Below are 15,743 nucleotides of genomic sequence, written 5' to 3'. Positions count from 1 at the left end.
GGGGGGCCCCCCAATGTACATGATATTCATTAAGTCCAGGTTTAAAAAGGGCCCCAAGTGTAGTAATCCATCTTTGTTCCATATTATTTAGTCTATTGTGCCAACCCATTTTGAAATTCCTATGTGATTGTATTCTGTCTATAATAATGAATTGGAACGAAGCTGTAGTATGTTGTTTGGTATGTTTGTATAACGCATTGGTTATACGCCTGTTTCGAATGGCGCTGAGGTGCTCGCTAATTCTGATCCTCATAGGCCTAGAAGTCTGGCCTACGTAGAAAGCAGAACAAGAGCATTGTGCCAAATATGTCACCCAGTCTGAACTGCAGTTCCCAAAGATTTTAATATTAAAAATTTTTGGTGTATTTTTGCTGGTAAATTCTTTTGTTTTTCGAATATGTTGGCATAAACTACAGTGTCCACATGGGTAACAACCAACCAATGTGTCTCCAAATAATGTAGTTTGATGTTGTATACCAGGAACATGATGTTTATAATGTGCAAAATTCGACTGTATAGTCCGTCCTCTCCGATAGGAAAATGAACAGTTTTCAGGAAGAATCTCTCTAAGAAATGAATTGGACTGTAAGGTACCCCAATGTTTGTCAACAATTTGTCTGAACCATTTTGTATTATTACCATATGTAGTAATTAACCTGATTGGTTGTTTGGCTGACCGAAGCCCTTCTTTCAATTTATTATATTGAAGCAAATCCTGCCGACTTTTTTGGTCAATTTGTGCAACTGTGTGATTAAGTCGGTTTATATTATATCCTCTGTCTATAAATCTGGCGGTTAATTCACTAGTTTTTTTGTAATAATCTGTGTTGGATGAACAAATCCTTTTAAGGCGCATATATTGTGATTTAGGAATGTTGGTGATGACGTGGCGGGGGTGAGAACTTGTTGCATGTAGAGTCGTGTTGTATTGCGGAAATTTCCGGTATATTGCTACCTAAAGTCCACTCTTCAAATTTTCCCTTAAAACTACCTTCCTCGAACTATACTACTGATCAAATCAGCGTATCCTATAACTAAAAAGATCAACTCTACTTGACTCCAAGTAGACTATTCTCTATCTATTAAACCTAGCACTTGCTCCTACAGTACTTATTACCTTGATACGGCACTCTTGTCATAGATAGTACCCCAAAAAGGCAACCCCCCATTTCTCGGTCACCCACGCCCCGAATCTTTTTTAAAGTTTTCGTCTACCCTTCTAGCATGTCGAGGGATCAGTTGCTAGTGTCCTCTCCTGCTCAGCTGGTGAACCTGGGAATATTGAGGCAATGTTTCAATTGCCTCATGTACACAGACAACCCTTTCCTCCTCCCACAAAACACAAATACATGCGAGAGATGCAACTATACGGCCAAACTGGAGGCTGAGCTCTCTCAACATAGGACTGGTAAGACCAGTCAGGAGGAGAAGGTTACCACACACACTATAGACCCAGTCTCACATAGTACCATTACAACCTCAAATCATACACATAAACACACAAAGACATACTCGGAGGCTCTGATCAAAAATCTACCAAAACAGCAGAGGCCACCAAAGCAGACACCCAAACAACCACCACCTCAGAACACAACACCCGCAACACATAGACCTCACAGTCAGAGTGTCAAACAGTCACAGCCCTTAAGGCCAAACACAATGCCAGACACACTAGTCATTGGTGACTCCATAGTCAGACACACTGATGTCCCGCTCACCAGAGTGAGTAAGGAGAAGGTCACAGTAAGCTGCCTGTCGGGCGCCAGAATCCGCCACATAACGCAAGCACTCAGGTCTCTCAACAGCAGGTACAAATATGACTCAGTCATTGTCCACGCTGGTGTAAATGACCTGAGACGACCTCCTTGGACTACATGAAAAGAGACATTGAGGAGCTCTCTGATTATGTAGCCCAGGCAGGTATGACCCTGACCTTGAGCAGTATCCTACCTTCACCAAGAATGATGCCACAATACAGAGATAAGATGATCAGCTTTAACAATTGGCTTAAACACTGGTGTCATTCAAAGGGGATCCAGTATCTGTCTGCCTGGGATGACATGCTGGACAAGCCACGCTGCTTCGCAAGGGACGGCTTGCACCTGTCACCCTGGGATTCCGGATATTGGCAAAGGCTCTGCCACCCCATAGTGCCTTTTTAGGCAAGGCTCAAATTCTAAACCTACCACCCTAGAACACAAAAAGGAAAAAACTAAGGGTAATGCTGCTCAATGCCAGAAGTCTAAATCTCAAAATGCACGCACTCGAGGCCCTTCTCAGTATGGAGAACATCGATGTCTGTGCTGTGACAGAAACCTGGTTCAAGGCTCCTGAGAGCACCCCAGCGCTATCAGGTTTTACCTCATATCATGCGTTCCGCCCCAAAATCCGGACAATACCAAGAAAGGAGGGGGTATCCATATTCATCAAGGACACCCACACCTCAAGACTGGTGGCAACGCACGATGCATCGGAGACCATCCAGGTGCAATTAACCATAGGCAAGACTGCTCTGCAAATTGTAGCATGTTACAGGCCACCCTCACAAACTCAGGAAACTCACATGGCCTTCCTGAAAACACTAGAGGGGATAAATGTATCACCAAACACCATCATACTAGGTGACTTCAATTACCCTAATATAGACTGGGAACACTACTCAAGCCCAAACACCCTAGCCCAAAAGTTCCTGGAATTCATAAACTCAAATGCCATGGAACAACTAGTCACCATCCCCACAAGAGGAGATAACATACTTGATCTCATCATCACGAACATGGGAGCACAATGTTCAACACCGGAAGTATACCCCTCACTGGTGAGATCAGATCACAAACTAATCTCGCTGGAGGTCCTCATCCCACCCCACCTGAAATAAAAAGACCACAGTAAAGAACTTCTCAAAAGCCGACTTCACACTTCTAAAGACTAGTGTGGTCTCCTTTCAGGCCCCGAGCGGCGGAAAACAATACTCAAGCCGCTGAATCACTTACAAACGCCTTCTACCAGCACCTGCAGGACTGCATGGATAAGGCAATCCCAAGCAAAACAAAGACTCTTTGTACCAAAGGCAAGCGTCCAGTCTGGTGGACCCCAGCCATAAACAGGCTCTACAACAAAAGGAGGAAGCTACTACAGGATAGAGCAAAATCCTTAAAAGGTAAGACACCCTTGATCACTATAAGTAAAAAACTGGGAGCTCTCATAAAATCATCCAAAGCAAATTTCGAGAGAAAAATAGCTAAAGACTCAAAAGACAATCATAAGGCCTTCTTTAGCTATGTTAGAAACCTTGGAGGAAACTCCCAGATATGCTCAGAACTAGTTCAAAATGATGTGAAGATTACTGATCCTACAGACATTGCCAACATACTGGCTGACAGGTTCAGTGCAAACTTCACCCCCCGCTCCCTGCCAAAAGGAGGGATATCTATCCCAAATGATTGCAGGCCCCCAACCATCTCCAGGGGCCAAGGGAGAACTGCTCTCTGCAAAGCAAAAAACACAGCATCCATGGGACCCGATGGTGTCCCGGCTGTGTGCTCCACGAACTCAATGAGGAATTAAACCCACAGCTAGGACAGCTGTTTAATCAAAGTCTTACCTCTGGATACGCACCCAGGAGTGGCGCACTGCAACTGTGGTCCCACTTCACAAAGGCGGTGCCTCCACAGACCCTGGAAATTACCGCCCATTAGCTTGACAAGCCTTATCTGCAAAGCCATGGAGAGGATCATAATGGACCTCATAAATAAAGACATAGGAATTTGCAGACTTTGGATCCAACCCAGTTTGGCTTTGTCAAAGGCAGATCATGCCTTTTAAACTTGGTTGACTTTTTCAAACAGTCACCAAAGCCATTGATGAGGGAAAGGCAGTCCATACAGCCTACCTCGATCTGGCTAAGGCCTTCGATACAATACCCCACTCGGGTATCATTGAAAAACTCATCAGCTTAAATGTTAACCCATACATCACAAGATGGGTTGCAAACTGGCTGAGTGACAGAACCCACAGGGTCAGAGTTGCTGGCGCCATGTCAGACTCAAAGCCTGTCACAAGTGGTGTCCCACAGGGCTCAGTCCTGGGCCCACTCTTGTTTGGCATCTACTTTTCCGAAGTACAAGCAAACACAGGAGGGTTATGGCTGACAAAGTTTGCAGATGACTGCAAACTGCCATAGTAGAAAACACATCTGACACAGATATCCTTCAGAAGGGTCTCACAGAAACGGATAACTGGTGCCAGAGCCACGGCCTAAAGTTAAATGCCAAAAATGCATAGTCATACCCTTCGGGAAAAACAAGGTTACCCCTAGCTACCAAATAGGTGGCAATCCACTGAGCACAGAAGAAGTTATCAGGGACCTGGGGACCCAGGTTGATAGTAGTCTGTCATTCGACACCCATGTAGCTAAAGTAGTTAGGAAGTCCTTCTACATTGCCCACCTTATCATGAAGGGATTCTCATCTAGATCAAGGGAGGTCATAGTCTCCCTTTACTCATCACTCATCAGACCAATGATTGAGTACAATGCCCCATTCGGAATGTATCTGACCCGACACTTGCAGCAGCTGGAGAGGCCACAAAAGTTCCTCACCAAAAGGATAAAGGGTCTCAAAATCTGTCCTATGCTGCCCGACTGAAAGAACTCCAGCTCTATTCAGTCGCCACCGCTTGCTCAGAGGTGACCTTTGCCTAACATACAAGGCCATGTCAAACCCAGATTTGATGAATATGCTTCACCTCAAAAATCTAGATCCATCAGAGCCACAAGGGCGGGAGACTTAAACCTCGACACGGCTATTAATAGGACGTGCTGGAGGGATAGATTCATCACCCAAAGACTCCCTATGCTGTGGAACAAAATCCCGCACATGTGAGGCAGAGCACTCGCTGGCCTTGTTCAAGAGAAATCTTGACCAATGGATGGGAGATCGCAGATATACCCCAGGAATTACCTCAGTGTCACTGCTCGACAGAGGCACAGCAAAATAATGGGTATAGTTCCCCATACTAAAGGGGTGGCGTAAGCCACAAAACAATGGGCTAGGCTTATAAATGCCCTCGGGCAGATAGCCTAGTATGAACCTATGAACCTATGAACCTATGAACCTATGATAAAGTATGATCCGCAAGTCTTTTGATTAGTACATCCAAAAACACAATCTCTGTATATGCAATGTTGATGGTAAATTCTATATCCCATGGGTTTTTGTTGAGATATGCCACAAACTTGGTAAGAACATCTTGGCTGCCCCGCCACACTAACCAACAGTCATCTAAATATCTTCGCCATATGTCCATATGTTCCAGATAGATGTTTCGCTCACTATCATAAATGAAATGTAATTCCAAATATCCCATGAAGAGATCGGCATAAATGGGAGCAAAGTATGCTGGATTCAATTGTGAAATATTGCCATCAGAATGGACTGAAATACAAGAGGAGGCCAGGTGCAGACTGAGTTTCCAGTGCCACTTGAAATAATTTGTCTTACTCACCAAAACTTTCTGCAGCACCACCTTGAGGTGCCAAAGACAAAACTCTATAAATGCATGCTTTATTTAGATGTGTCACATGAAGCCACAACGTGGTATGCTTATGTGTCACAGAATTGCTCTACTGCAGTTAAAATTATTACACCACCACAGAATGAAGCAATGGTACAGTATGACTACAGACATCTTGCGCTACTGCCATACCATATTCCTTCATTAAGTCAATATAGAAATAAGCAGTGTAGTGTCCAAAAAAAACAATTGAAAAGTTAAAAAAAACTGTCCTAAGTGGGACTGTGATTTTGTAAAAGCACAGTGCTGCACTGGTATACCTCACTGACGTTATGCTGTGTACAGAGGACATAGATTTATCAATATACACAGTACTATGTGCACTAAACAAACTGCTTTATCTTTGATGCTATGCATGCATGATCTACTACTTCATGGGTATACCACATTTGCCACACATACTGAAATGCACTACACTGCAATATGTACCCCTCAAAACACCACAGTCATACAAAAGCATGCATGTACATGCACTGAAAGAGAACACACAACACTCAGCTCCATATGTGTGGGTGACTGGGGATTGTAATGGGTTGCACTATACATGTCTAACAACAATGAGATGAAATATTTTACACTGGCTATTATTTATGTATATTTATTTTTATTTATTTATTTTTATTTTATATTTGTTAACCAGGTTTGTCCGACTGGGCTAGAAATGCCCATTTTCAGAGGAGGCCCGAGGAGAAAAGCTCCAACGGAGAATAGAAATTTTATATATTGAACACATATAGAAATACATTCATCAGTACCACAGATTACTGCATTACAGTGTCACACATTGCATTCATCAATACCATATATTATTGCATTACAGTGTCATGCATTAAACTGTGGCAAGTGAAATACATAGAAATACATTCATCAGGGGGATACATTCATAATTACATGTTATATACATAATAGTACAATAGTTATATAGCTGAAATATTTTGCTAGATATATTTGTACAGTGACCTACCAAGAGGAGAAGATAAAGTAGTAAGTTTGTTTATTGAAGGGAAGGAAGAGAGAAGAGAGGTAGAAGGTTATAGGGGAGTGTTTACTAGGGATAATTATACTGGCAAGTCCATTTTTCATGAAGGTATTTTTTGTAGCGGTTTTGAATTAATTGGGATGTTCAAGGGATCTTATATCCAGTGGTAGGCTATTCCAGGCCTTGGAAGGGTTAAAGCTATAGATGAGGTGACCCATTTTGGTCCTTGGTTTGTAGATTTTTACTAAGCCTTGTACAGAACTGCGGAGTAATCTAATGGGTAGGCAATGAGAGATTAGAGATGAGATAGTTGGACAGAAAGAGGGTTTGTAGAGAATGGAATGAATAATCTGAAACTGATTGTACAGGTTAGGTAATTCTAGCCAATTTAATGTGAGAGACAGTGATGGGACTTGTAAGAATTTTGGGCCACAAATCTGGCAATCCTGTTATAAGTTGTTTCTAACTTGTTTAGTAGTCCAGTGTTGAGGCTGGTGAGAATTTGGGAGCTATAAAGTAAATAGGTAAGAGGAAGGCATTTGAAAGGGTTAGTTTTCCTTTTTTGGTAAGATATTTTTTGTTTCTATAAAGCAGACTTAGCTTGAGATGTGTTTTTCAGATACAATTATTGATGTGTAAATCAAAGGTTAGTCTATCATCAATAGTAACACCTAAGAGTTTTGTACTGGTGTCCGCTTGTATTTGAGTATTATTTTGTGACAGTATGAAGAAGGAAGACTTTATGTGGTTATGGTTTTTAGGGAGAAAGAGTAGTAATTTGGTTTTCTTTGGATTAAGGATAAGTTGTTTTCAGATAGCCAGTTTTCTACAGAGTTAAAAGAGGACTGTGTGTCTGATTTTAGTTGCGTTGGTGATTCAGCAGCAGTGATAAGTGTAGAATCATCTGCGTATTGTATGAGTGAGGATCTAGGACAGGAAGAGTATATATTAATTCATATGATCACAATCAGACATTTGAACTGTACACAGTTAGTAAACTGGCTGTAAATGATGACCATATCTATACTTACATGTGTATATGTGTGTGTGTTATATCTGCTGTGAATCTTACCTTGCAGTTCTTCCCTAAAAAACAAACTATACAATTGGTCTCATACAGTATGAGGGTATACCCCAACCGTCTAATTATGTGTATCAGAATGTAATCTTTCCTGTCAGTTGTATCTTCAGGTCATGTTACCTGCAATACAGATGTATTGCCATACACAGTCTGAACACTTAGTTAACAATTAAGATGGACTGATCATTTTGGTGGTTAACTATGAATCACTAAAGAGATATAATTGCATGTGAATATTCCCCTTGGGTTGCTTTCTGCTCCACAGTTACTATTTTTGTGTATAGTGTGACTATCATGCACCACTTCTGTTGTCACTCAAATGTCTCTTTTAATGTTTTGCGTGAATGTACAAATTGATGTATAATGCCTTGTGTTTGCTATCTTGCACTGTATTCCACGCAGCCTCTGGACAAGATTCACTAAACTGGGTTGTCCTGTGTACTTTCCAGAGCAGTAATGCCGACAGTTCATGTTTATGAATCAAGCTATTGTCAGAATAGAAAACCATATAAAGAAGACAGAAGTCTCTTATATGACTGTGCACAATGCTTGTGAATCCATTCAGAAAGTCAGTAAGTGATAACATTCATGTTATGACATTCATGCTGACTTTAAGGTCATATGGCCTTGGGAAAGGACATGGTCTTTGCCAGAAATGTGTGATTTCAGAGATGAAGTAATTAAGGATAATTAAATGAGGTGAATAAAGCCCTATATTTGGCTGTGTGTGTGTGTGGGGGGGGGTTGCTCAATGTAAAACATTTATATTTATTTTATTTTATTTTATTATTTTATGCATTGGTGTCTATTGCTTCTTAAAAGTTACATAGATTCATAGGTATGTACTAGGCTAATGGCTTTGGACCCTTTACAAGCCCAGCCTATAGGATTATCCTCGCATTGTGCCACCCGACCTTAGTTCCCAGTGCCTCTGTCAAGTAGAGCCACTGGAGTGATCCTCGGGGTGAATTTTCTATTTCCCATCCACTCATCAAGATTTCTCTTGAAGAGGGCCAGTGAGGTGCTCTGTTTGACATGTATGGGAAGTCTCTTCCATAGCATGGCCAGTCTCTGGGTTATGAACCTGTCCCTCCAGCACATTCTGTTGATTGTGGTAATGAGGTTGAGGTCTCTGGAGCATGTAGTGTGGAGGGATTGGGATTTCTTTAGATGTAGCATTTCTAACAGAGCTGGGTCAGACATGGCTTTGTAAGTCAAGCAGAGATCACCTCTAAGTAGGCGATATGAGACAGAGAATAGTTGGAGTTTTTTTAGTCTGTCCATATAGGACAAGTGTTTAAGGCCTAGGATCCTTTTTGTGAAGTACTTTTGCGGCCTCTCCAGTTGTTGCAGGTGTCTAGTGAGGTACATGCCAAATGGGGCATTGTACTCGATGATTGGCCTAATGATGGAAGAGTAGAAGGAGATAATGACCTCTTTCTTCCTGGAGGCAAGCCCCTTAGTAATGAGATGTGCCACACAGAAGGACTTTCTGACAACAGTGGCAATGTGGTGGTCAAAACAGAGATTACTGTCAACCTGTGTTTCCAGATCTCTTATAATGCCTTCTGTGTTCAGTGGACTACCATCGATGTGGTAATTCATGGGAAATGGGTTTTTCCCAAAGGGGATGAAGACACATTTTTTGGCAATGAGGTTAAGGCCATGGTTCTGACACCAGTCGTTGGTCTCAGTGAGGCCTTTTTGTAGGATGTCAACATCACTTGGGGAGTTAATAATAGCTTGCAACTTGCAATCATCTGTGAACTCTGTAAGCTAGAGTCCCTTCATGTTGGCATGGACTTCAGATAAGTAAATAGCAAACAGGAGGGGACCCAGGACCAAACCCTGTGGGACTCCACTTGTGACTGATCAGCAGTCTGACTTGGAGTCAGCTACTTTCACACTGTGGGTTCTATCTGTGAGCCAGTTTGCAACCCAGCTAGTGATATAGGGGTTGATGCCTAGCTTAGTGAGTTTTTCTATGATTCCTGAGTGTGGAATTGTATCAAAGGCCTTGGCCAGATCAAGGAAGGCTGTATGAACCACCTTGCCTTCATCCACAGCTCTGGTGCCTGACTCAGAGAAGTTAACCAAGTTGAGCAGGTATGACCTACCCTTCACAGAATCAAACTGTGTGGGATCCAGAGTTTGGAGATTCCCTGTATCCTTGTTTATTAGGTCCATGATGATGTGTTCCATAGCTTTGCTTATCAGACTCATCAGGCTAATAGGGCGATAGTTCCTAGGGTCTGTAGTCACTCCTCCTTTGTGGAGAGGGATGACTGTAGCAGTGTGTCATTCGGTAGGGACAAAGTCTGAGGTGAGGCTGTGATTGAACAGGGCACACAGATGAGGTGCTAGTTCACTCTGTAGTTCATGTAGAATACAGCCATGGATATTGTCAGGTCCCATGGAAGCTGTATTCTTGGCCTTGGACAGTGCTGTTTTAACCTGTGCAGCAGTAATACTGGGTGCCTGGCAATCTGCATATTTTTATATCCACCATATGAATGGAATCCCCTTTTCTGATGTTCTTTTCTTCCTGAAAGACTGAGTCTGCTCTCTAAGGTATTATTTTCAGTCTGCATATTCAACAAGTGTGAACATTTGAGATATTAAGTTATTGTTATTACCCATCAGAGACAGAGTTTGCTTGCCTGTTACACTTACAGAGCATGGAACTTTGACCAATGTCCATCTCTAACCTAATCATTTTGACTCTTTCCTTTGGGGAGACTGATCATATTTTTTGTATTGGTTATTTTGGTAATCCGTAAAACAAAGGTAAACTCACAAGCCATTCATGTTTTTAGGAAAACACTTTTTTAAGTGCAAATAGAATTTCCTGTAGTCTTTATAGCCTTCCAAAGCTTGTCTACCCAGTGTACTCTTCATGTGCAGTGGGTTATATTCTCTTTGTATGCACAGAAAGATTTAAAAATAGAAGATAAAACATAATATCCTATACCAATAAGTCTGGTAGCTCCACTGAAATGCAGATTTTGGTCGCTACTGACCATTCAGAATTTAAGGCCACCATGTTTTTACATCTACATTATTTTTCTGCAAGTCTGCCTGCAAATCACTCATTTATAAATAAAAGAAATCTTAGTATTTTATTTACATTATAATGTGCTCATCCTGTCCATTTTAAACAACATAATGCATATGTTAGTACTAGGCTCGATGCCCTTGTGGACCATTTTAAGCCTAGCCAATTACCCCATGTGAAAATCAAACCCTGCACCTTGTGTTTATAAGGTAAACACCTTAACCATTATGCCAACCTCCCACCCTTCATCATCTTTTTGATGCCACAGCTGAAGTGATGGAAACTGCAGACAATAACTATAATGTGGATATGTCACTATAATCACTGTGTGTGTGCAAATGTGCAAACATCTCATAAATCCATTCCACCGATTTGTATCAACAATGGGAAAGATACACCACAAAGTGTGTACTTTGCAACCAAGTTAATTAAACATGGTAAAACATTTCCTTTGTAAATAATCTATTGTAGGATAGCAGTAAACCATGGCTGTGTCATTCAAAACTAATATATCGATTCATACTCTCTCATGAGGTAGTCTTAACCCTCAGTGTGAAGTGTGTAACTTGAGATGACATCATTCAAATGTCATGCCAAGAGTATAACACAAGAAACAATGATTGCTGTTCTTCTGAGCTCTAGAGGTCATTATTAATTAAATCTTTCAATTAACAGTACTGATTATGCAGTTGTTACTAGAAGAGTAGTTGTTATTTCATCTAGGATGTGGCAAAATAAGAAGCTGTTAGAGTGAAAAAGACAGCCTTCAAATGTTATATATGCAAGTAGATAGAGTCATTAGACTATGGGACACCCGCATGTCATATACTATAGTGCATTACCTAGAAAACCAGAATGTTAATTTAATATATATAACTAATGTAGCAAATACAGGGAGAATAAATTCAAAATGGTGGTGAGCAGCATTCCATGTTGTTATACTGCACTAACTAGACCCATATAGCATGCACACTATGTCACTTTTACTGCTACATTATTAACTTGTCATGTTTACTGTCCACACATCCAACTATCAACTACACACTTTCAGCAGATAGCAGCTTTTCAGCCTATTCTGTGAAATGTTCCTTGATTTCATTCCAAATTTATACAGGAGCAGCTGGAATTGTGAAGGAATCTTATGCTATTCAAACAGTATTCCCATTGTTAAAAGTGCCACTCTGATATGAGAAACCTTGTTAAACATATCACTGCCCAAAACGTTGAAATCGATTATCTTTATTTTTTATTTTTTTGAAATATGAGCTTATCACCTATAATATTCCTTTCATTCCTACACTCACTGTGAACAATAGGCACTATTTGTTTTACTAGGTGATAGATATACTGTGAATGATTCAGTGTATGATTTGTCATCTCCTTCTTCTGATTGTTAATTTTTTGTTGTCAGCAGGAATGAGATGTTGGCACCATCGAATTTTTTATCGGAAAAATCCTGCAACAACCTACACAAATATCAGTAAGTCCTTATTTTCTTGTTTATAAATATTTGGGTGACATAAGGAGAAGGCTAAGAAGTCAAGACCCCCACAGCTAGGAAGATCCTGTAACATGGCAGCAACAGAAACAGCCTTCTACAAAACAACCACTGTAGCATCACTGGCTCGCAATAATCTGCTATGCAAAATACAATAAACTGGCAAACTAACTCTCTTTTGAAAGCTCTTGAAAGACCAGCTCAGTAGCAAATATAAGCACAGTTGTTATAGGGAAACAGTTTAGATCTAGGGAATTGGTGTCTGAGATAGCTTACAAAAACTCAAACTATACTCAGCAATGTGCAAATATAATGATATAGATAGACAGTTGTGCAACCAGTTTAAATATACAAAGCTTGGCTCTAGATGATTGACACTGGTGAAGTGACACCCCAATCCATGTGAAAAGTGGAAAAAATGGGTGATGGATGGATGGATGGATGGATGGATGGATGGATGGATGGATGGATGGATGGATGGATGGATGGATGGATAAATATATAAATAAATACACTAGTAACCTTGTACATAACATGCTGATATAAATGGCATTCCTATAAAAGAACAACTATTGTAGTTATTGAACCGTATCAGTGTTAGATCTTTGTACAGAATGCAGAGAGTTGTGTCCCAAATGTAACTGTTGGTGTGAAATGTAACTCAGAAAGTAATCTGATTGTAAATCTTTAAAAAAAAAAACTGTTACTGCCTCTTGGCCCAGGTCATGACTGAAACAGTCACTGGACAATTTTACTTACTGATTTAACAAAGATAGACAGATAGAAAGACAGACAGATTAACAGCTAAAGCTGGAAAATATAACTGTATTTTTTTTTAAATTTCTCCAAGTCTTTTGTGTTTCTAATACCATGATAGGAATGGACCCATATAGAAACTGTATTTTTTAATTTCTTTAAGTCTTTAGGGTTTCTAACACCATGATGGGAATGAACCCCATTCCTAAGTCAAAGTATGATTAAAACTCATGACATTAGTATCGTTTCAATCTTTGATGTTAGCCAGAAGTGCTCTTTGCAGCACCTGCAATGTGCCCAGTAATGACAGAGTTACATGTATCGGTAACACATCTAAACACAATTGTAGATTATTTTTTATTATGTATCGGTAAGATATCTAAATACGATTGTAGATTCTTTTTATAAAACCCATTGCTCCTACTACTACTGGAACTGTCTGGGTATCTTTCTTCCACATTGCTCTCATTTCTGCCTGCAAATCCTGATATTTTATAACTTTGTGTCTCTCTGTACACAGTACACTGTAGTCACTGGGTGTACAGATTTCAATGATCAATGCTAGTTTTGTCTTATTTTTATGGACCACTATATCAGGTTTTCTCGCATCTGTCTTTTGAACTGTTAGTAATGGTTCATAGGTTCATAGGTTGGTACTAGGCTATCGGCCCTAGGGCCTATGCAAGCCTAGCCATAACAATTCCCTGGATATTTCCTCCCACAATATTTACTTCTCCAGGCCCCTGTCTAGCAGGGTGATCCCATGTAATGTAGACTTCATCATTCTCTGTGGTGTTTTGTGGCTTGTTTCCAGTGTTTTTCAGCTACTTTAATATTATCATTTTTACACAATCCCCAGTGCAGCAGTCTTGCCACATTATTATGCCTTCAGTATACAGTCCTTCTGCCATTAGTATGTCGCAATCAGCAACAATTCTGTTTTACAAAATCTACATTTGTCTGTTTCTCTCACATGTTCAATGAACTTTGTTAACCCATGTGTATGTAGTCTACTATCTTGCGCCACCAGTATTAACCTTTCATCTTTTGGTTTGAATTCACCTCTCCTTAACCATTCCTGCATTCGATCCTGATCAACATGAGGTTGTTCCAGGAGTTTTCTCTACTTGCAACTATATTTATGCATTTTCCACATTCCTTGCCTTCTCATCTGATCCTTCATTTATATCTTTCTTTTGTTTTTTAGCACATTCAGTTGCTGCCTGATTTTATCTGCTTATAGTTTTATTTCCATTCCCACTGGACACTGATATGTTTCTGCTGGACTAAGCAGGGAAGTCATTGTAGATTTATTCTCCTAATGTTTCAAAATCTTCACTATGTTTGGGTTTTCAGTGGTCTGCAGATATATATGCAGTCCCACGATTGCAGATATATACATGTACTCATTTTCAAGGAGTCCCATAAAGCCTTCAGAACTGAGAATATATAATCTTGGCATGCACTGATTTTTATAAATCATTTGATGAGCAAAAAACATCTTTCTTGTTTTCCTGTCTTATCTATCCAACACCTTTTGGAGCCAGTCAGTCACTCCAAAACTGTAAGTTAGGACAGGAAGAGCAATTTGATTTACAGCTTGAACTTTGTTCCTAGATGCCAACCTGTTTTCAGGATTAATTTAAGTCTTCTAAAGTATTCCTTACTAAGTTTTATTCAGGGTCTATATTAAATCAGTGAACACTTAAGATAGCAAATGCTGATTTATCAGCCCGTAAACAGCGAAACATGACAATTTCGAAGACACGGAACAGCAATTTTTTCCCCAGGGAAAAAAAAAATCGCTGTTCCACAAAAAAAAAAAAAAAATTCAAAACACAAAATAAAGTGGGGGACTTCGCCCGCCACCCCACCCCCCAATGTGGGGGGCTGTGCCCCACACACACACCCTACGTAAATATACCAACTCTGAGATCACACCAAAGTGGAGGAAATGGCAAAGTCACAAAAACGACCCAGTGATTTTTTTTTTCCCTGGGAAAAAATAGCTGTTCCATGTCTTCAGGATTGTCAGTTTTCACTCTTAAAGGGTTGATAAATCAGCATTCGCTATTTTGAGCATTCGCTGATTTAATATAAACCCTTGTATTCACATTTGTTCATGTTTTATTGTTGATCCTTCATCAGTTCCCAAATATTTATACACTCCCTCTTGTTCAGGTTCTTTCAGTTCTTATCCCAAACTGATGTTTTCTTGATGCTGCAGTTTTCCTGCTTTAAAGGTTGCATTTTGCACATTTATCAAGATCAAATGACAATCTTATATCATCTGAAAAAGTTTTTTCTACTTGCACTTGTTCTTTCAGTTCCTCATTTGATGAGCTATACACTTTTAACTCATCTACAAAGAGAAGATGAGAAGTCTTCACACTTTGTTGCTTTCTGGAAGCCAAATTATAGCCATGGCCTAATCTGTTAAGCAAACAGCTTAATGGGTCAAGGGCAAGGCAGAAGAGCAGTGGTGGCAGGGAGTCACCCTGGAATATCCCCCTTTGAATTTTTATCTCTGGAATAATAATTCGTCCTTTATCGGGGCTTAACTGCAAAGCAGTTTTGCCACTGTTTCATGGTCGCTGTGATGTAGTTTATCACTCACTGTAGGGTGTATCTTATACATTTTTAAGCACTCTTTTATCCATGAATGCAGGATACTGTCAAATGCTTTTTTGTAGTCTGTCCATGCCATACTTAGATTGCTCCCCTTTTTACACTTCTCCACTATGACTTTATTTAACAACAAATTATCCTTTATTACATATGACTTTCTTTTATTACCCTT

At 40.2% G+C, this 15,743-nt stretch overlaps 1 protein-coding gene across 1 annotated transcript in view; it reads left to right on the top strand.

Annotated features, from left to right (window-relative positions):
- ITK (IL2 inducible T cell kinase) overlaps positions 1–15,743 on the top strand; it is a 1,334,312-nt gene that overhangs the window by 903,355 nt on the left and 415,214 nt on the right. The window contains exon 7 of the mRNA XM_044069337.1: positions 12,104–12,169. Coding sequence (XP_043925272.1) covers positions 12,104–12,169 — 66 coding nt within the window. The remainder of the gene's footprint in view (positions 1–12,103; positions 12,170–15,743) is intronic.

This window comes from Protopterus annectens, chromosome 4.part0 (assembly GCF_019279795.1).
Source record: "Protopterus annectens isolate FY-2018-M chromosome 4.part0, PAN1.0, whole genome shotgun sequence".
Taxonomy (NCBI): domain Eukaryota; kingdom Metazoa; phylum Chordata; order Ceratodontiformes; family Protopteridae; genus Protopterus; species Protopterus annectens.
Note: the sequence above shows the minus strand (reverse complement) of the source record. Positions and strands in the feature narration are given on the sequence as shown.